Source organism: Bufo bufo, chromosome 3 (assembly GCF_905171765.1).
Source record: "Bufo bufo chromosome 3, aBufBuf1.1, whole genome shotgun sequence".
NCBI lineage: Eukaryota > Metazoa > Chordata > Amphibia > Anura > Bufonidae > Bufo > Bufo bufo.
The window spans coordinates 511452062-511474569 of NC_053391.1; the positions used below are offsets into that span (position 1 = coordinate 511452062).

At 44.6% G+C, this 22508-nt stretch overlaps 1 protein-coding gene across 1 annotated transcript in view; it reads right to left on the bottom strand.

Annotated features, from left to right (window-relative positions):
• LMO7 (LIM domain 7) overlaps positions 1-12484 on the bottom strand; it is a 155446-nt gene extending 142962 nt beyond the window's left edge. The window contains 2 exon segments of the mRNA XM_040422350.1: positions 4030-4104; positions 12340-12484. Of these exon segments, the coding sequence (XP_040278284.1) occupies positions 4030-4098 (69 nt within the window). The 5' untranslated portion in view covers positions 4099-4104; positions 12340-12484.
• Between the last annotated feature and the right edge of the window lie 10024 nt (positions 12485-22508).

Consider the following 22508-nt stretch of genomic DNA (forward strand, 5'->3'; position numbering starts at 1 on the left):
CAACACACAATGCAAGGATGCCCCAGAATTTCAAATGCAAGTATTTACTTAAGACACTTCTGGAGTGGTATCCGATTTTTACCCTGAAATATTAAATCAGAAATCATACACACAAAATGTTTTCCTCAAAGCATGTAAAACATGAAGAATATGACCGTGCAAGGCTGTTCATCTCCTGATTGTGACCTGGTAAGAGTTATTCTGCATGTTGCGCTGTGCATGGTGTACACGAGCCCTGTGGGGGGGCCGGCCTCAGATGCTGAATGCCATTCCTGAAAGTTTTTAAGCCTGAATGCAGTAAATCATTAACTCTAAGGGAAATTATTTCAGACATTTCACCAGACTAAGGCTACATGCACACGACCGTGTGTTTTGCGGGCCGAAAATTGCGGATCCGCAAAAAAAAAAAACATGCCATATGTTTTTTTGCGAATCCACTGTAACAATGTCTAAAACGGACAAGAATAGGAGATTTTTTTGGTGGGGTACAGAACAGACATACTGATGCGGACCGCACATGGTCCTGTCTGCATTTTTTTGCTAACTCATTGAAATGAATGGGTCTGCATCCTATCCACAAAAAAACAAAAAACAAACACGGAACGGACACGGAAACAAACAATGTTCGTGTGCATGTAGCCTAAGGCCTCATGCTCACGGCTGTTTTGGTCCGCATCCGAGCCGCAGTTTTGGCAGCTCGGATGTGGACCCATTTACTTCAATGGGGCCAGAAAAGATGCGGACAGCACTCCATGTGCTGTCCGCATCCGTTGCTCCGTTCCGTGGTCCACAAAAAAATATAACCTGTCCTATTCTTGTGCGGGTTTTGCGGACAAGAAACGGCAGTTATATTAATGGCTGTCCATGCCGTTCCGCAAATTGCGGAACGCATACGGACCGCCCCCGTGTTTTGGTATTTGCTAAAAATGCATTATGTTCTCTAACTTAATCACGACTCTGCCAAGCCTTTTAACCATGCGCATGTTTTTAAGAGGAATATGAGATCATGCATAATCAATAATATTGAAACAGTAATAGGTCATCAGTATCTGATTGGTGGGGGTCCGACACCCACTGAGGTGCTCCTGTGTGCGCCAGGGCATTCTCACTGCTTACCCTAGGCCGTAAGGCAGTTACGACACGTTAGTTGGTGCTGGTAAACAGTTTTTATTACAGTATCTACGCTGCTGCATGTCACAAGATCGAAGGCAAGCGGAGATGGTATAGTCTCGCACAAACACAATTCAGATCATTTGTCAGTTGGGGCTTATGCACACGAGCGTGTGTGCCCCGTGCCCGTATTGTGGACCACAATATATGGGCACTGGCCATTTGGACTCCATATCATGGACTGACTTGAATGGGTCCACAATCCCCAAGCTATGGAGCGGTGCGGAGGCACCAAATCGGAAGCACTACAAGCTCTTCCGTGGGATTTTGGCCTGTGCCTCTGCACCGCAAAAAAAAAAAAAGAAGAGAACATGTCCTATTTTTTTGTGGTGCGGACTGTCTCTTGCGGATCGCGGACCCAATCAAGTCAATGGGTCCGCATCCGCAAACAGCGTGCCCATGGACCGTGCTGGTGCCCTGTAGACCACTGGCACACATGCTCTTGTGCATGAGCCCTCAGTTATGTTCTGGACTTCCTCTAATTAGGGTCCAGTCTGCAAAAACAAAGCCTTCATACAGCTCCATCCACAATATACAGAATTAACGTAATATTTTTATTGCATGATGGCCAAAAAGCTGCTGATTTTTCTTCATCAAAAGCAACATAATCTTTAGTTGAAACACCTAGTGGATCCTTCAATGCAGATGTGAATGCAGGTTTTTTAAATATGTTCTCCTCCAATAAGTCACCAGGAATGATCAGTAGATAATCAGTGTAACAATAGATCATCATACACAGCCCCAGGGCTTAGGCCCAACCAATCTTTGCCACTATCACTCAACATAACATGTCACATCCCATCACAATCAAGTAGTAAAATGTGCTGTTCTATTAGTCCAGGACTCCAGCAAACGGAACTCCTGTTTACCTTGTCCTGGCCGGAAAGAGTCTACCCATTCTGGTCTCACCGATATTAGAGCCGGCAACAGATATAAATTACTTTCACACTGGCTTTCCATTTGTGAGATCCGTTCAGGGATCTCACAAGCGGTCCAAAACGGATCAGTTTTGCCCTAATGCATTCTGAATGGAAAAGGATCCGCTCAGAATGCATCAGTTTGCCTCTGCTTGACGGGTTTTGCTGTCCACTTCATGAAGCTGAGCCAAACGTTTTCTCTGGCAAAATAGAAAACAGATCCGTTCCCCCATTGACTTTCAATGGTGTTCAAGACGGATCCGTTATGACTATATAAGACATAATACAACCAGATCCATTCATGACGGATGCATGTGGTTGTATTATTGTAACGGAAGCATTTTTTGCAGATCCATGACGGATCAGCAAAAAATGCTAATGTGAAAGTAGCCTTAGGGTCTTTATTATAGTAATTAAAGGAAATAACACAGAACACTAAATATCACACCATGTAAACCAAAGCACAGAGATGATCACAGGAGAGAGCAACCACAGGGTTCCAGAAAGAGGAGCCGCCACCTCTCCAGTGACAACAGGGACCCCCAAGTACACATCAAAGAAATAAGGCTGCAGCAAAGTCTGGGAGAACTGCACCCCAAACCTACTACATTGTAGAACCTAAATCTGCAATCTCTGGTTTCATACTTTATTATCAGCTTTCAATACATAAAAATAGCAGAACAAAAACTTCTGGACAGTCTTCAAGAGACCATTGGGATGAATGTACCGCAGGTAACTGCATTCACCCACCTAAAAAGTAATAAAAAACAATCTGCCTAGAGCAGGTATTGGATTTAACCTTTAGCGCCATTACCAGAACCGCCTACATTCTTCGTGAGCAATAAAATTTCTATTTCTATCGGTCTAACATCAACTGTAAAATTATTTATGCAAGATATGGCAGACTCCAGAAATGTAACCGAGCGCCCCAGAACTGCAGAATACGAGGACGGTATCCCCGGCAATCACGTATACTCCAGAGAGGCTGACCATACAAAAGGGTTTCCCCAAAATGGACAACCCCTTCACCTAAAACCATATCGGAGCCGTTTATAGCCTAAATCAGGGAAACTACATGTAAACTTGCTGCACTGTACTTGTAATTCCCACAAAAGTGAAAGGAGGACTCTGGGAGTTGTAGTGCCGGAGGTTGCTGATCTCTGGCCTAACGCTATAAATAAAGAAGTATGGGGGTGTGCCACGTCATGTTTAAAGGGTTGTCAACTAGCCGAAGCGGTGACATGCCTACATCACTGAGGTCAGCGCCATGGCCAACCACATTTCATAGCTGGAGTAGTGTGAACAGGGACAGGGGAGGCAGTGGCCATGGGCAGCAGAAAATTGGGGTAAAGCAAGTATTATGCCATTAGCAATTTTACATCATTGTAAGCCATTTGTAAAAAAAGGGGCTGGACAATCCCTTTAAGTATCTGCAGAGACTGAAGAGGCACTGGAGAAAGCAAGGGCATCCATGCTCCTAATCCCAAACTTGTGGCATTTAAATTTCTTCTACTTGTAGTTCCATGAAACTAGTCCTCAGGCCACCATGTGGATAGCAAGTCCAGAAAAGCCTCACATTCTCATCTAATAAAAGGTCCTGCATTGAGAATAAAACACGAAAAACAAGCTTTCACTCCGCACATGAAACTCCCTTATTAAGGCTGAATGCCTGCGGCCCCACCTTAGTATTTAACTGTAAATTGATTTTCCCTTCTCAGCCCCATCCCACAAGTCACTGTCTATAGACACATTCTTCAGTAGCATAGACACGTACACCGCACAGCTTTCTCTCTCCTTATTCAGTATAGGATCCGGGGGATTGTTTGCATTTCCAGTCTGCGCCTCCATTCCTGCCCCATGAAATATAGATCGTTTCCAGCATGCCTCAGTCCCTGACACAGAGCACGCTACGTTGTGCGGTGGGATTCTCACTGGGTCTTACCTCAATCCATCTTTGTGCTTCAGAAAACGCTACCTCGCAGGAGACCTCTGAATGTTCATTCCACTCCATGGCGATCTACAAAGAAATGGGGAAACGTCACATAATAAGCCTTATTTAGAACGACCAGATGACGAAGCCGAGAATCGCACAGATTATCACTAACAAGCGTTCATACTAAGGCCCCTTGCAGATGAGCGTGAGCGGATTAGGACCGGATGCATTGCGAATGTGTTCAGTGAAAAATGTGCGATTTCACAAACAAGTTCATTCAGTTTTATCTGCAATCGCATTCAGTTTTTATCGGGCGGGTGCAATGCGATTTAATGCGTTTTGCACAATCGTGATAAAAAAACTGAAGTTATACAAACAACATCTCTTAGCAACCATCCGTGAAAAACGCATCGCAGCCGCACTTGCCTGCAGCGCCAGTCACTTCTATGGGGCCAGCGTTGCGTGAAAAAAATTCAGACTATAGAACATGCGTGAAAATCACCGCTCGTGTGCACAATGAATGGCCCCGGATTCCGTGCATTGCGCCCGCGCGGAATACTCGCTTGTGTGAAAGGGCCCCAACACTCGTCACCTTTGATTGGGCAGTGTAAATGAACCGCTAATTCATTGGAAAATCCGATGGTTTGTGCGCACGTAAAAATAACCGCTTACCAGCAGCAGATCGTGCCGTGAAAACAATCTCCTGCCGGCAAACAACAAGTCCTTATGGAGAAGAGCCATGGCATTAGTGATCACTACTCCCTATACTCTGGAGCTGCATGTAAATGCACAAGTCTCCTCCACTAGCGACCCATGTAAAGGGACCGCCAACATACGTCGGGAGTCAGTTCTTCACCATTTTCAATTCTATTTGCTGTCAATGAATGGAAAAAGTCTCATTTCTGACAGCAATCCTCTCATCCAAACTGCTGGATTGCAGGCTGATACAGAGTAGCCCTAGCAGAAAAATACGTCTATATAAAGTGGATGCCTTGCAGAAATAGGAGGCTGACCCTTTAGTAGATGGCATGCCACAGACTGGCCGCCGCCGTGCCCCCAAGTTTAGCCCAATGCTCTTTTTTTCTTATGACATGAATTACAAATCTACTCCCTATGAACACAACACAGGGCATGCTGTGTGAACATACCCTTATCAGATATGTCGCACACATTTCTGTGACAAACTCAGTTTCTTACATATGAATAGTACTTACTAGCTCCAATTCCCCATGTACAAATGAAGTCAGAAAAAGCAGGGATTTAAATCTATACATTTTTAGGATAAGTTATGGCTCAAACCCCATTTAAAGAGGACCTTTCATCTGTTTTACTTATAGGAGCTAAATAACTGTACTTGAGGGGTACCCGCTGATGCTGCCACCCAGTTTGTTTGTTTTTTGTTGTTTTTTTTTTTAAAACACCGCCCCTACACCCGCCTGAAGTTCTCGCGCATCGGAACAGGGAGGAGGAGACGCCAGGGTTTCTCAATAGGCGTCTCCTTCTCCCTGGCTGTGCCGCGATCCAATCACAGCGGAGAGCATCACAGCCAAGGAGGAAAAACAGATGAAAGGTCCTCTTTAAAGGGGTTTTCCCCATCTCAGAAAGTGGGGGAATATCGCTAAGATATTGCCCCCATTGTCTGATAGGTGTGGGTTCAACCTCTAGGCACCTCTTTCTAAAACAAAGCCAGCAAAGTGGAGGCTGGCGGTGCTGAGTCCAGAAACCACCAAGCCCTCCTATAGGCCCGCTGAAAATAGCTCGGCTATTTTTGGAATCCCCATAGAAATGAACAGGAGCACACAGCACTTGGTCAGCCACCGCTCCTATTCACTTCTATAGGGCCAAAGGAGATAGCTGAACCAGTACGCCGCTATTTTCGCGCTCCCCCATAGAAACGAAGAGAGGGCAGCTGTGCATGCGCGGTGTGCCCTCTGGGACTTTGTTGGCTCCATTTACGAGATAGGTGCGGGTCTCAGAAGTGGGATCTGCATTTATCAGACAATGGGGGGCATAGATTAGCGATATGCGCCCATTGTCAGGGCTGAGACAACACCTTTAAAGAGAATGTCTGACCTGCTCCTAGGCCTTTTAATGGTTGTCTGGGTTTTTTGTGGACCCATTCATCTCAATGGGGCCGCAAAAGATGTGGACAGCACACCATATGCGGTCTGCATCCGTATTTCCGTTCCGTGGCACAGCAGAAAAATAGAACATGTCCTATTCTTACGATAGAGATAGAGATAGAGATATCCTGCACTCGACTGGGATCTCTATTTTGAGGATCCGCGATTTGCGTACCATAAAACACTTATGACCGTGTGTATGAGCCCTTAGGGAAGACATGACGGACATGTGCTGTCCATGTTCTCCACCTTTAAGCTTAGCAATGCACATGTAATACAGACGGCAAAAAAAAAACAGACGGACCAACAACAGACCCTTCATGACTGAAACACTGACCGTCTTGTCACAGACATGTGAATAAGGCCCAATATGCAGTGTGGTGGTGACCTCAGCAATAGTGATCAGAGGAATCTTATTTATTCCATGTCCTGGTCGGGTTTGTATAATTCCACGTTACATTGCAGCTCCGCACTGAAAACACGTTCCGGATTACCAGGAATCTCACTCTTCTGTTAGTAAATCTTTGGAAGTTACTCGTCGCTCACGTCATGTGTCCCTCATAATTATTTGCACTGGGGCTATATTATATATTTTTTTTTAATGTGGCACATACAGCTTGTCTGAAGGAAAGCAGCAGCATGCTAAGTAATAAATTACAGATGTGACAATGTGGTCAGTGCAGTCATTACATGACGCGGTCACCGACCACCTACAAGAACTATTCGTTTGTCCCACATCCTGCATATATGGAATGCCAAACACATACCAAATATCGCAGAATTCCAGATTGAAAAATAATTGGAGCAAAGAGACACATGACTGCTGCAGCCAATCACTGGCCTCAGTGGACACATTAACATGACATCATCACAGCAGCCCAGTAAACAAAGACCAGTAGGTAAGTAATGTAGATAAATGAAGTGGAAGGATGCATCCTCGACCACTGCTCCATTCAAATGGGGTGTTCTCGTGATCACAGGGGGGCCACAGCAGTGAAACACTTGAGCTTATCTCCTATTCACAGAATAAGGGCTCAGGCACATGAACGTGTGCCAGAAGTGCCTATATTGTGGCCCGCGAACAGTGACATTGGCTGTGTGCGCACCGTTTCACAGATGCGGCCCAATTCACTTGAATGGGTCCACAATCCGGAAGATACGATGCGGAGGCACGCAGTGGAAGGCCACTGAAGCACTACGGAGTGCCTCTGCACAGCAAAAAAAAATTGCATTTTTTTTTTTTTTTTGCTTTGGGATATTTACTCAGCCGCAAGCCTTCTGTACCATACTCAGGATATTATGCGAGCACGGTGAGGGAGGCGATGCTGCGGGTTCGGTCAGAGGAGCAGTGTTCAGTCTGGGAAATGCAGCCGTCACACGCAGCCTGTTTTCTAGGCTGAACATGCTCATCTGAAACTGGCCTTAAAGGGGTAGTCCAAATTTAATCAAAATGATGGGGAGCCTAGTAAAATAAGGCTGGGTTCACATCACATTTTTCCCATCCTTTTAACGTATACAAAAACATATCCTCATAGAGCCCCATGGCTTTCAGTATTACTCCTATGCTGACGACACACAAATCTACCTCTCTGGTCCAGACATCACCACCTTACTATCCAGGATCCCACAATGTCTATCTTCTATATCCTCCTCCTCCTGCATTCTAAAACTTAACACGGATAAAACAGAATTCATCCACTTTCCCCCATCTTGCTCAGTTCCCCCCAACAGACCTATCCATCACGATCAATGGCTGCACACTCTCCCCGGTCAACCAAGTCCGCTGCCTTGGAGTGACCTTGGATTCCGCCCTCTTCTTCCGACCGCACATCCAAGCCCTTTCCACCACCTGCCACTTCCAACTCAAAAACATCTCCCGCATCCGCGCTTTCCTTAACTTGGAATCTGCAAAAATGCTTGTACAAGCCCTCATCATCTCCTGCCTAGACTACTGCAAGATCCTCCTCTGTGACCTTCCATCTAGCACTCTCGCACCCCTCCAATCTATCCTCAACTCTGCTGCCCGACTAATCCACCTCTCACCCCATTACTCCTCTGCCTCTCCCAATCCCTTCACTGGCTCCCCATTGCCCAGCGAATTCACTTCAAAGTACTAACAAATACATACAAGGCCGTCCACAACCTGTCCCCTCCCTACATCTCTGAGCTACTTTCCCGGTACATCCCCACACGCAATCTCCGATCCTCACAAAACCTCCTTCTCTCCTCACCTCTTCCCACAATGGCCTCCAAGATTTCTCCCGCGCATCCCCCACACTCTGGAACTCGCTACCGCGTCATATCAGACTCTCACCTACAGTGGAATCCTTCAAAAGAAACCTAAAAACCCACCTCTCTAGACAAGCCTACAACCAGTGACCCTGCTGCCTCTATACCGCCAGGACCAACTTCACCCGCACCTACTGTGTCCTTCTCCCATCCCATGTAGATGTAAGCCCTCACGGGCAGGGCCCTCTCTCCTTCTGTACCAGTTTGTAACTTGTCTTGTTCATGCTTAGTGCAACTGTCTGTATTATGTATGTGCACCGCTTATCACATGTACAGCGCTATGGAATGAATGGTTCTTTAATAATAAATAATAATAATATCCGTTAAATGGATGCCTCAGACTGATGCCACACAGTGGCATCCATTCACCATAAAGTTCCACTGTTAAAAATTTTTTTTTTTTAAATTACAGGACTGTGCAAGAAATATATATATATTATATTATATATCAAATAGAGGAATAAAACGTGATGTGAACCCAGCATAAGAAAACTTCCCTTCTTGCAACAGCTTGTGTCCAGCACCACTGCTCTGCCATCTGCCTGGGCAGCAGCGGTGACATTCCGAATACTACTACAGCCAATCACTGGCCTCAGCAGTCTCACGTTTTACACCACTGAGGGCAATGATTGGCTGCAACATGACATGGGGTGTCACAACTGCAGCAGCGCTGTCTATGTCTTCTGCGGCCCAAGCTGCACATGGTGATGGCACTTGATAAACTAGAATGTCTCCCTGTTGCCCCCATACAGGAGCAACAAGACGACATTACTGTATGGGGGCCTGAATACAGATAAGATCTTCAGCTGAATCTCTGTAGAAATGGATTTCATAAGGAGACATGAAGTACAGAGAGGACGGATAGGACAGACTGTGGTAATGGAGACTGCTCATTACCCCTACCTCACACTTCATGTCTCCTCATGAACTCCATTCCTATAGAGATTCAGCTGAAGATCTTATCAGCTGTGTACAGGATCATAATCCCTGACAAGCAGAGCAGGAGGATGAGGCAGCTGTTTAGCTCAGTGTTGTGAAGTAACGTGTGATTAAGACAGGTTTTGTGTGGACTAATAGGACAGCGGACATTTTATTTCTCCTAATGATTGCTCCCTAGACAAAACAAGCCATTATAAATAATAAAAGGTATTTGGGAATATATTTAAGTAATATTTAAGTTTTTTCATAATTCCCGGAGAACCCCTTTAAAAGGAGTTCTCACTTCAGCAAATAGCATTTATCACGTAGAGAAAGTTAATACCAGGCACTTACTAATGTATTGTGATTGTCCATATTGCCTCCTTTGCTGGCTGGATTCATTTTTCCATCACATTATACACCGCTTCTGTCCATGGTTACGACTAGATTTGAGGGAATCTGGTTCGGATTGCAGTTTCCGAACACTATTCATTTAAAAGCTTTTTGTTAATAAGGCTACTTTCACACTGGCGTTTCTGGGTTTGCCTGTGAGATCCGTTTCAGGGCTCTCACAATCGGCCCCAAACGGATCAGTTCAGCCCCAATGCATTCTGAATGGATAAGGATCCGTTCAAAATGCATCAGTTTGGCTGCGTTTGGTCTCTATTGCGTTTTTTAGACGGTCACTAAAAACGCAGCTTGCAGCGTTTTGGTGACCGTCTGACTATGCGGCACCTAACGGATCCGTCTAGACTTACAATGTAAGTCAATGGGGACGGATCCGTTTTTCACTGACACAATATGGTGCAATTGAAAACGGATCTGTCCCCCATTGACTTTCAATGGAAGTCAAGACGGATCCGTTTTGACTTAGACTTTTTTTTTTTTTATAAATAATGCAAACAGATCCGTTATTATCGGATACAAGCGTTTGCATTATTCGTGCGGATCCGTCTGTGCAGATACAAGACGGAGCCGCACAAAACACAAGTGTGAAAGTAGCCTTATACGGGCTCTGTCTTACTGTAAAATGTCCCCAACGGAGGTCTTCCCGACGTTTCTGCAAATATCGCAAGACTTACTTCGCCTCGCTTCTATCACATGTCAATTCGTTCATTGGCATAAATTACTGTATCAAAAAACTAAGCCGAAGTCAACTTAACCTCAGAAAGACCTCCGCGGAGGACATACATTTTACAGTAAGACGGAGCCCTTATTATTAAGGTAGTTTTTAAAAGATTCGCTCAACCCTAGTTACGACCACCCTTCAATCAAGCAGCCGTGGTCGCCATGCTTGAACCCTATAGCAAAAAAGAGCTGGCCGAGACAGAGGGAGCACACATGCTATATAGGCACGCATGCGCAGCAGTTTCTATCCCAGCCACCCGTAACCATGGAAACGAGCAGTGTATAAAGTGACGGAAAAATGAATGAAGCCAGTAAAGGAGGCAATATGGACAATCACAATACATTAGTAAGTGCCTTGTATTAGCTTTACCTACATGATAAATGCCATAAGCTAAAGTGAGACAACCAATTAAGATTGCCGTGTGTGCCCAAATAAATGTTAATTCCCCCCCCCCCCCCAAGTATTCCAAATAGACAAATCAAGGCCCGTATGTATTTTGTGGTCTGCAAAACATCCGCATTTTTTGAGACGCCACTGGCTACAATGGGTCCGTTGCCTGAATTTTGCGGCCAAGTACAGGACATGTTCTATCCGTTTGTGGAACGGACATATGGGTGCGGTAAGCACACGGATCATCACTGCGCTTTCCGAATCCGTATGTCCATTGCACAAAAAGATAGACTATGTCTGCATAATGCAGACGGCACACGGACTGCATTCGTATTTTGCCAACGGCAAAACGGACACGGGTGTGTGTATGAGGCTTTAGGGTAATGCAGGGAGACGCTTGGGAAGAATTTCTAGGTGTCGGAAGGGTATACGACTGTGCAGACAGGAAAGAGGAATACAAACACTCTGGATTTCACACAGCGCAGCGAGACCACAAAGTAAACGCTCTTCTGGCAGCGCACAGACGCGCCTCCACGCTATACATCCGAAGACGGAGATCTCCCAGGATCCAGGAGAAGAGGAGCTCCTAACAGTCCCGAAAAACTGGAAGAGCAAGCTAGACGCCTAGCTCCCACCTGAAGATCCTGCACCATAGATACAGATGTAGCAGAGCCCAGTCTGGCAGTTAACTAGCTTACGTTCTGATGCCATCGCTTGGACAGAACTTTTTTCCAGTTCTTGGTCTGCCTCCACGCTTGGTTTTGTGCTGTACGATTGTGTTGGGGAAAAAGTCCCTATACCGTAGCTTTTTAGAAACTTTTTTGGCATGTCTGGCATTTCTATAGGAACGTATGTACGCCCCTGTTATGTTGCTTACTCCGTAGGGCTGTATGGGTTAATGCGTTTTTACAAAACGCAACACAAAAAAAAACAGGATGAGATCAGGAAAGAAAACCCAGACCCTGCTGAGATTTAAAAAAAAAAAAAAAAAAAAAAAAAAGGGGGAAAAACACCACTGAGCCAAAAATAGAAAAAAAAAAAAAGAAGAAAAAACACTTGTGTGCTACAGTTAAAATTTCCCAGAACTCCGTGTAATGTCCGCACTCTGCAAAACACGTAAAAACGCCTCAGAAACATGAACATTGGTGATAAGTGATTTGTGTGGGGGATTAATTAGATTCTGAACACCTCCAGCCAGCTCACCAAGGGGTTAATATTAAAACAGAAATCTCATTAAATATAACAAGACAACCCCCAGAAAGTCACAGAGGCCTGTCAGATGTCACCAAGACAAGAGGATGTGCAGATGATAACCTGCAGTCCTATGCAAATGGAACAGCTATCATATGATGACTAGCACTGTGACAAACTCAGCTGTACTACTCCTGCAGACACAGCTCTGCTACATCACTGCCTGAAGTGTACACTAAGCCACTCGTACAGCAGGCTGCCCGTGCAGGGGGACCTCACCTGTGTAGACGCCGTCTCTCGGCGGAGGCCCTCGGTCACACGGTGCTTCACTCCCCGGACAAGTAGCGCGTCGTCTCCGCACAGTGGCCCGGCTGCAGGTGAGTAGGAGCGCTCCCACCAGACTTAAGCCACGCCCCGTGCCCTCCAGCCCCGCCCACTCGCGGGTTTTAACTGCTGCTGGAGCCCTTTCTCATAAGATATACAGAGCTTGGGGCTGAGGCTGTGTGTGGTAAAGTAAACTTTGCACAGCTGAGTTTGTCATTTGACTCCTCGGGGTTGAGATGCACGTGTATTGTGGTAACTCTGTGATGCTCGTGGCCCTATTACACCCCATTAATACAGAACAGCGCTGGGAAGCAGATTAATGGGACAGGCTTTCAGATGCAGTCAGTGTTTGATCAGTGATTTCCATCAGTGACGGTGAACCAAAACCCAGAGCAGGTCTTAAGTACTGTCACACTTGCGTTGTGAGGATCCGGCAGGCGGTTCCGTTGTCTGCCGGATCCGGAAATCCGTGTCAAAAGGATATCATTTGTAGACGGATCCGGATGCGGGTCCGTCTGACAAATGCATTGAAATACTGGATCCGTCTCACCGGTGTCGGAAAAACGGATCCGGTATTTATTTATTTTCACATTTTTAAAGGTCTGCACATGGGCAGACTGGGAAACCAGATCCGTTTTGCCGGAACACTAGGTACCGGATCCGGCATTAATGCATTTGAATAAAAATTAATGCCAGATCCGGCGTTCCGGAATTCTGGCCAGAGAAAATACTGCAGCATGCTGCGGTATTATCTCCATCCTGAAAAGGCAAAAAGACTGAACTGAAGACATCCTGATGCATCCTGAACGGATTGCTCTCCATTCAGAATGTATTAGGATAAAACTGAAACATTTTTTCCGGTATTAAGCCCCTAGGACGGAACTCAATACCGGAAAAGAATAACGCTAGTGTGAAAGTACCCTAATACAGAACAGGTGCAGATCAACTCCTGGTTGTGGCTCCCAATCACTGATGGAAATCACTGATCAAACACTGACAGTGTAAGCGGCCTCAGGCATTTTTTAACACGTCAGTATTTGGTCAGTGATTGACGGCTACACAGATGACAGATAACTGGAAGATCTGCGTCTGTTCTGTCTGCAGACCTGCTCCTGGGTCATCATCACTAACGGAAACCACTGACCGTGCACACAGCTGTAGTCTCTGTCCGCATCCAATCAGCATTTTTGGCGGGTCAGATGCTGACCCATTCATTTCAAAGGTGCGGAGAGCAGCCCCGCCAAAAATACATGTCCTAGGACTTTTCTAGTGGCATGTACTCGGCCGGGATCTGCTGTGTGCATGAGCCCTTACCCCCGTGGTGACTGACGTCCGTGTGCTGTGTGTTCTCCGTGGACACGGATCCGCTGACTTCTATAGGTTTATTCACCATCACTCCGTGGAAGCGTGCACTGCTTTGGTCCACTGACCACTGATACAAATTGATACAAAGTTTGTAAAAAAAAAAAGTTGCCATTTTTGGTGAGCGCAAGATAAAGTTTAACTGCAGGGAAGAAACCCAGATATTCATCCTGAAATGTGACCTTTGTGGATGAAAGCATAAACATGTGAATAAGGGCGCATGCACGCGGTTGTTGCCGTTTTTGCGTGCATTTTGCGGAACGGAGCGTCCAGCCCCTAATAGAACTGTCCTATCCTTATGCTTGCGGGTGCAATCCGTTTTTCACTGAAGCCCTATTCACTTCTATGGGGCCAGGGCTGCATAAAAAACGCAGAATATAGAACATGCTGTGTTTTTCACGCAACGCAGAACTGATGCGTGAAAAACAACGCTCATGTACACAGACCCATTGAAATAAATGGGTCCGGCTTCAGTGTGGGTGCTATGCGTTCACGTCACGCATTGCACCCGCAAGGAAAACTCGCTCGTGTGAAAGAGGTCTTACGCCAATCATTGGCTGCAGTGGCGCATGTGATCCCTTCCTGCGCAGAATTTGACAAGTGAATTGAAGACAGACTGGGAGCCCAAGAGCTAGAAAGAGCAGTGAGGGGGGTAAAGAAAATCCTGGACAACCCCTTTTAGGCCTCATGCACACGGCCGTTGTTCTGGTTCGCATCCGAGCCGCAGTTTTTGCGGTTCGGGTGCGGACCCATTCACTTCAAGGGGGCCGCAAAAGATGTGGACAGCACTCCGTGTCCTGTCCGCATCCGTTGCTCCGTTCCGTGGCCCCACAAAAAAAAAATAGAACATGTCCTATTCTTGTCCGTTTTGCGGACAAGAATAGGCATTTCTACAATGGGCCGCACGTTCCGTTATGCAAATTGCAGAAGGCACACGGGCGGCTTCCGTGTTTTGTGGATCCGCAATTTGCGGACTGCAAAAAACGGAACGGTCGTGTGCATGAGGCCTTAGGGTCATGCATCAGAACACATTGATTATTAGCTGGACACTGCTTGGTTTGTTCATTGTTAGCAGGAAAGCGATACTCATGGCCTCGTACAGAGCTCCTCCGATTGTCCCCAATCCTTTATCCAAACACTCAGGACGGAGCAAATAATGTCATCATATCTAAAGACAATATTTAATGGGATGCCTAAATCTCTGGGCACTATTAGATACACACTGGACCCAATCTACTGATTTTGCCCAAACCAAAGCTCTGATGGTCAAGAAATATGGAGATTCATAGATGAGAAATATGGGCAGCTTTACACTTGGCTGTGGCCCCTCTCCTTTTATTGCAGGCCCATAGTTAGCAACAGCCACTCTGATGCCCCCTTACCCAACAGCACCCGTCACCCCCTTCTGAAGCTTGTAGCTTTGCAGATGCTACAGGTAACCAGGAAAGAGACTTTTTCCACAAGGTTTGTGAACTGGGACAATCAGCCCCAGATTTTCAGCCTTTTGGGGTAAAAACTGTTTCCATCAAAGGACAGCAAAAAATAGACTTAAAAATGCCAAGGAATGACAAACAAAGTATAATAGAACACTGGAGAAGTTTTTATTATATATTATACAATGAATGCACTTTTTACAATTATTAAGTTTGTAAATGTTTTTTCCCATAAGAAGAATTCTCGCCTACCCACAGGATCGGTAAAAAACGGTATGATCGCTGGGGTCTAAACATTTGGAACCTCAGAGATATCAAGAATAGGAGCCTCCAGGTCTGTGAATGAAGCGGCAGTGTGATGCATGACCATCAGTCCTTCCACTTCTATGGGACTTGGCTAGCTTTGTAGATACCAGCCTTCCATTCCCACTGGGGACCCCCATTCTTGGGATCCTGTGGATAGGTGATAAATGTTCTTTATGGGATACTCCCTTCAATATATCTTTATAGGTGTTGGAGTTTTTTATACCAATCCTCAGCATAGACCTAGGCGCAGATTTATCAATGTTCTGGGCTGAACACTTTGGTGCACTGTCTAAGAATATAAATCACAGTCTTGATAGAAGACAAATTTACTATTCTGGCGTATGGACCTTTATGTATTTGTTGTAATGTAAATCCTGTGCCAGATTTACATTGACATTCTGTCCGTGCACCAGAATGTTTTTAGTGCGCCAAAAAACTGTCTAGTCTAACTTTAGGCCACCTATAAGTTGATGTAGTTTCACTCCAAAAATGTGCCCAAATTTTGGTGCATTTTTTGGCGCAGGGATGCATATTAAGGCCACGCCCTTTCTTGTAAAGCCACACCCCTTCCCCACAAAACCACACACATTGTTGGTCAAGGCGCAAAACGCTTAGAAGAGGGTGTAAAACACGTATATAAGTGATGCAAGGCATGCATGCTATACAGGGATCTATTTTTCGCTGCAGGGCAGCCACCAGGCCTCTTGGAATAGTCCTGTATGGGTGGCTGATTACTTACAAGGATCAGAGCCTCCGATGCATGGCACCGAGGGAAAGGTACAATACACGTAGTAAGGAAACAGGCAGAGGTCAGGGCTGGCAGAGTTCATGCAAATACATGAAACACTCCAAAGGTCAGGGCAAGCGCCTCCACAGAGTTTAGCTAAAAGCCAGTGTATTTTAATCCACCAGTAGGGGGAGCTCACACACTCACTGCATCCTCTTTATACACTGGACTCCATTATAAAGCAGTATGCAGTAAATATAACAAAGTTGTACCTAAAACAACATGGATTAATGAATATCCTACAACATTATTACGCTGGGTCGTTTTACCTGGACTATAGGGAGATACTAACCATAAAAAGGGGCTATAAGTAGCACTTCTGCTAGAGCTGGAGCATGTAGACACCTCGTTGGCATCATGCCAGCACACATTCTCTAGTAGGGAAATATGAGTCAAAACATCCGCTACTTGGAGACTTGGAGTGAAAGGCTTTGAAGTTATGTGAGTACATGAGTGAAGAGTGTGAACATGGAGACGGGAACATTTCTGATGTTCTAGGCCAGCCTTTAATTATGTTATCTTCTGCTATGGATGATTTAGAAGACTGCCATATGATTCCAGTCAATGGTGTAATTGTCTAGTATTAGAGCTGTTCCTACAGAGTCTGGAAACATACAGTATCCAATGACCGGAGATGCCACAAATCGTTATGAAAGAAGATCCAAGTTCTCTGAGCGGGATGACACAATGGCTTCATCTATGAATGCTCGTCCATGCTCGTGGTCCATGTGTTCTGTATGTATTGTGACACATTGAGAGGTTTGGTCTGGGAAAACAGGTATTTTCCTCCCAGCATATGCTGCTGGGCTGATTTACAACCAGGTGAGGTCAAATACCGGACCGGATTTTAAGTGCCGGTCTGTGTTTTGGCAGCACCAGGCTGTCCTTAAATAGGCAGCTGGGCTCAGAACCCGTGTCTTTGTGTCAGGATCTGGGAGCCTTGTGTCTGGATGAAGGCTTGCTACCTGTTTGGCGTGAAAACAGGTTGGTGCTGCTATCAGCAAGGACTCTGAGGCAGAATTGCCGCATGGTGTGAATTACCACCAACACCGCAAGGTGACTTTTTGCCTTGTTTATGACTGTTTGTTTTGTCACTTGCCTAAAGTGTGAATAAAACACTGAACTGTTTGATCCAAAGAACTTGCTGTTGCCTCTATACTGGTGGCGTTGAGACTGCGGACACCCAGAGTCCAGAGAACATGCTTAGGTCTCATAACTTTATCATGGATAGTGCTGTGAATGGGAACTGGGCACCTCTGCTCTCGGTATCAGCGGGCCACCGCCACACCACTGATCGCACTGATATGCCAGTAAATAATGCATACGTTATTTATGTTTCAGGCTCTGTTCACATTGATGTCATAACTTCCGGAAAACTATGACACTGTGACAAATACAAAAGGCAAAGACAACCAGTATAAGGCCTCTTTCACACAAGTGATACTGATTGCGTCAGAATCTGAGCAGGTAAAAACTGATGGTTTTGTACGCACGTTCAATCATTTTTTTTCTACGATTGTATTCAGTGTAAGCGTTTTTTCTGTCCGGATTGTATCCGAATTGCATGCATTTTTCACGTGCGTGAAGGTAAACTGAAGAATAACAATCTACATCTACCAGCAACCATCAGGGGAAAACGCATTGCATCCGGATACCCCATTCACTTCTATGGAGCCAGGGCTGCATGAAAAACGCAGAATATAGAGCATGCTGGGATTTTTCCTGAACGCAGAGATGCTGGGTGAAAGACGACGCTCATGTGCACAGACCCTTTGATATCAATGAGTCAGGATTTCGTCCAGATGCTATGCCTATGCTACACGCATCACATTCAGATGGAGAACTCGCTGGTGTGAAAGAGCCCTAAAGTTTTTAGAGTTGTCATCAAGTTTCCTAGAACTTTGAGTGGCCCCATTGAAGTGACTGGTTCTGCGTATGGGCAGCAAAAAAATGGAACGGATACGGAAAAAATTATGTTTGTGTGCATGAGCCCTTACTAGGCAGGTAAAGTTGCACATCACAAACCAAGGGTGCACTCACATGAACATGGTTTGGTTCCGCATCCAATCCCCATTCACTTCAATGGGGCTGTCCACATCCGTTGCTCCGTTCCGTAGCCCCACAAATATTATAGATCATTTCCTATTCTTGTCCGTTTTGCGGACAAGAATAGGCAATTCTATAATGTGCCACCCGTTACGTTCCGAAATTTGCTGAAGGCACACGGGTGGCATCTGTGTTTTGCGGACCGCAAAACACGGCACGTTGCGCCCCACTCAGATATGCAATGGGGTGAGGACAGATGACAAACTTTGAAAGTAAGGGCTATTTGACCATGAAGGAGAGTGATGGGGTGCTGCGCCAGATGACTTGGCCTCCACAGTCACCGGACCTGAACCCAATCGAGATGGTTTGGGGTGAGCTGGACCGCAGAGTGAAGGCAAAAGGGCCAACAAGTGCTAAGCATCTCTGGGAACTCCTTCAAGACTGTTGGAAGACCATTTCAGGGGACTACCTCTTGAAGCTCATCAAGAGAATGCCAAGAGTGTGCAAAGCAGTAATCAAAGCAAAAGGTGGCTACTTTGAAGAACCTAGAATATGACATATTTTCAGTTGTTTCACACTTGTTTCACACTTGTTTGTTATGTATATAATTCCACATGTGTTAATTCATAGTTTTGATGCCTTCATAGTCATGAAAATAAAGAAAACTCTTTGAATGAGAAGGTGTGTCCAAACTTTTAGTCTGTACTGTAGCTGTCATTATTAATTCCGTCATCTAGGTCTCTGCAGTGGATGACAAAATCAATGAAATGTCACATCTACGGGACATATACTGTAATGGTCGGCCCTGGCGTTGGCTGGAGCAGAAAATGTTCCACGTACTTTATATATATATATATATATATATATATATATCATGCATGTGATCAATGAAGCCCCCGCACCAGATGAAAAGCAGTGCCATGTGGAGCATATGTGAAGATGGCGGCCAGATGCTTTATGAATAGGCATTTCCAGAAGGCTCCTCTGGAATCATTTATGAAAGAATGCTCTTGCTATAATTTTTGTTAACACAGCGGCCATCATTACTGTATATGTCCCGTTGATTTTAATGAAATGCTAATAGCCGGCGTGTTTCCTGAGAAGACCAGGAACAAATATCTATGCAGTTACATACTGCTTTGGCAAACATGAACACCTAATTAGCAGGGCTAAATGTGTCCTGCGTGAGCGCCAGAGGCTGTACATAATCATTTGTTACACTGAAGTGCCTCTCAACGTAAACCCATCTTCACTGAAATAGACTCTCTGTAATGTAAATTTAGAAATCGCTCAAAACAGACTTCCTGTGAGAGGATACCTGGAAAGAACGCAATAGGAAACTGGTCTATAACGCCGTTATAATGACTTTATTCTGAATTAGATCCTCAAGGAACAAGCTTATCCCTTTCACGCAAGGGAAGCTAGGTGGCACCTCACATGGTGCGCCAAAAAAACGTTATTCGCATAAAATACGAATTTTTCTGGATTTTCACAAGAAAGGTTTGGCTATGTGTCTGTGCCAGGACCGGACTATCTTTGGTGCAATTAGAGCTCTTGCTCCAGGCCCCGCTATGTACGTTTCTTCTGGTAGGGTGGCCAAGTAAGGGGCGGATTGGGCAGACTGGAGCACATACAGTTGAAGATTCCATTGGTGCCAGGGAGTTTTATTTGGCCCCTTTTCCCCATTGTATGGCACCTAAGTGATTCAAGCGGCGCAACAATGTCACTGCAGTGCCTGTGTCCTGACCAGGCCAAATTTTGCAAAACTGACATATCTCACTTTATGTGGTAATAACTTTGGAACGCCTTTATTTATCCAAGTCATTCAGAGATTGTTTTCTCGTGACACATTGTACTTCATGATAGTCATAAATTTGAGTCAAAATATTTCACCTTTATTTATGAAAAAATCCCAAATTTACCCAAAAATTTGAAAAATTCGCAATTTTCTAAATTTCAATTTCTCTGCTTTTAAAACAGAAAGTGATACCTCATAAAATATTTATTACTTAACATTCCCCATATGTCTACTTTATGTTGGCATCATTTTGGAAATGTCATTTTATTTTTTTAGGACGTTAGAAGGCTTAGAAGTTTAGAAGGAATTCTTCAAATTTTTAAGAAAATTGCCAAAATCCACTTTATAAGGACCAGTTCAGGTCTGAAGTCACTTTGTGGGGCCTACATAGTGGATACCCCCATAAATGACCCCATTGTAGAAACTACACCCCTCAAGGTATTCAAAACCGATTTTACAAACTTTGTTAACTCTTTAGGCGTTCCACAAGAATTAAAGGAAAATGGAGATCAAATTTTTAAATTTCACTTTTTTGGCAGATTTTCCATTTTAATCAATTTTTTTCTTTAACACATCGATGGTTAACAGCCAAACAAAACTCAATATTTATTACCCAGATTCTGCGGTTTACAGAAACACCCCACATGTGGTCATAAACTGCTGTATGGGCACACGGCAGGGCGCAGAAGAAAAGGAACTCCACATGGTTTTTAGATGCCATGTCCCATTTGAAGCCCCCTGATGCACCCTTACAGTAGAAACTCCCAAGAAGTGACCCCATTTTGGAAACTAGGGGATAAGGTGCCAGTTTTATTAGTACTATTTTTGGGTACATATGATTTTTTGATCATTCATTATAACACTTTATGGGGCAAGGTGACCAAAAAATTGGTTGTTTTAGCACAGTTTCTATTTATTTATTTTTACAGCGTTCACCTGAGGGGTTCAGTCAAGTGACATTTTTATAGAGCAGATTGTTACAGACGTGGCGATACCTAATATGTATACTTTTTCTCATTTATTAAAGTTTTACACAATAATAGCATTTTTGAAACAAAAAAATTATGTTTTAATGTGTCCATGTTCTGAGAGCTATAGTTTTTTTATTTTTTGAGAGATTTTCTTATGTAGGGGCTCATTTTTTGCGGGATGAGGTGACTGTTTTATTGGTACTATTTTGTGGGACATACGCGTTTTTGATCACTTGGTGTTGCGCCTTTTGTGATGCAAGGTGACAAAAATTGCTTGTTTTGACACAGTTTTTTTTTTTTTTTTTTTACGGTGTTCACCCGAGGGGTTAGGTCATGTGATATTTTTATAGAGCTGGTTTTTACGGACGCGGCAATACCTAATATGTATACTTTTTTTTATTTGTTTCACTTTAACACAATAATAGCATTTTTGAAACCCAAAAAATTATATTTTAGTGTCTCCATGTTCTAAGAGCTATAGTTTTTTTATTTTTTGAGAGATTTTCTTATGTAGGGGCTCATTTTTTGCGGGATGAGGTGACGGTTTTATTGGTACTATTTTGTGGGACATACGCGTTTTTGATCACTTGGTGTTGCACCTTTTGTGATGCAAGGTGACAAAAATTGCTTGTTTTGACACAGTTTTTTTTTTTTTTTTTTTATGGTGTTTACCCGAGGGGTTAGGTCATGTGATATTTTTATAGAGCTGGTTTATACGGACGCGGCGATACCTAATATGTATACTTTTTTTATTTTTTCTATTTTTAACTTTTTTTTTTTCATTCCTTACTTGGGGACTTTTTTTTTTTTACATGTGAAACTTTTTTTTTTTTTTTTTTTTCAACCTTTTATTTTTTTTTTTTTATTTTACACTTTTCTTCCCCCATAAGGTCATACAAGACCTCTGGGGGACATTTACTTCACTTTTTCTTTTTTTTTTCACTGTTGATTTCTCCTGTAACTGGGGCTGACATAGTAGCCCCAGTTACAGGACAAATGCACCCCTATAGAGGCTGTACAGCAGCAATCCAGCGCTGTACAGCCTCAGAGCAGGGCTGATCGAGGTCTCTGAGAGACCTCACACAGCTCCTGCACACTCCGGTCACGGCGGTCACATGAACGCCGGGCCGGAACAGGAAGCGCACAGCGCTTCCTGCTCTGCAGACACAGCGCTCGGTGAGCGCTGTGTCTGCAGCGATCGTGAAGGCAGGGACACCTGGGAACTGTCCCTGCCTTGTCTTAGGGTTGCCCTGCTGTTACTGACAGCGGGCAACCCGATCAGCAGCTGCACGATTAGCGTGCAGCTGCTATTTCTGACAGGACGTTTTAAAACGTGCTGTCAGAAATAGACGTCCACCCATAGGACGTTTATAGTCTATGGGCGGACGTGAGGCGGTTAAAACAAGTCAAAATGAGGCTCA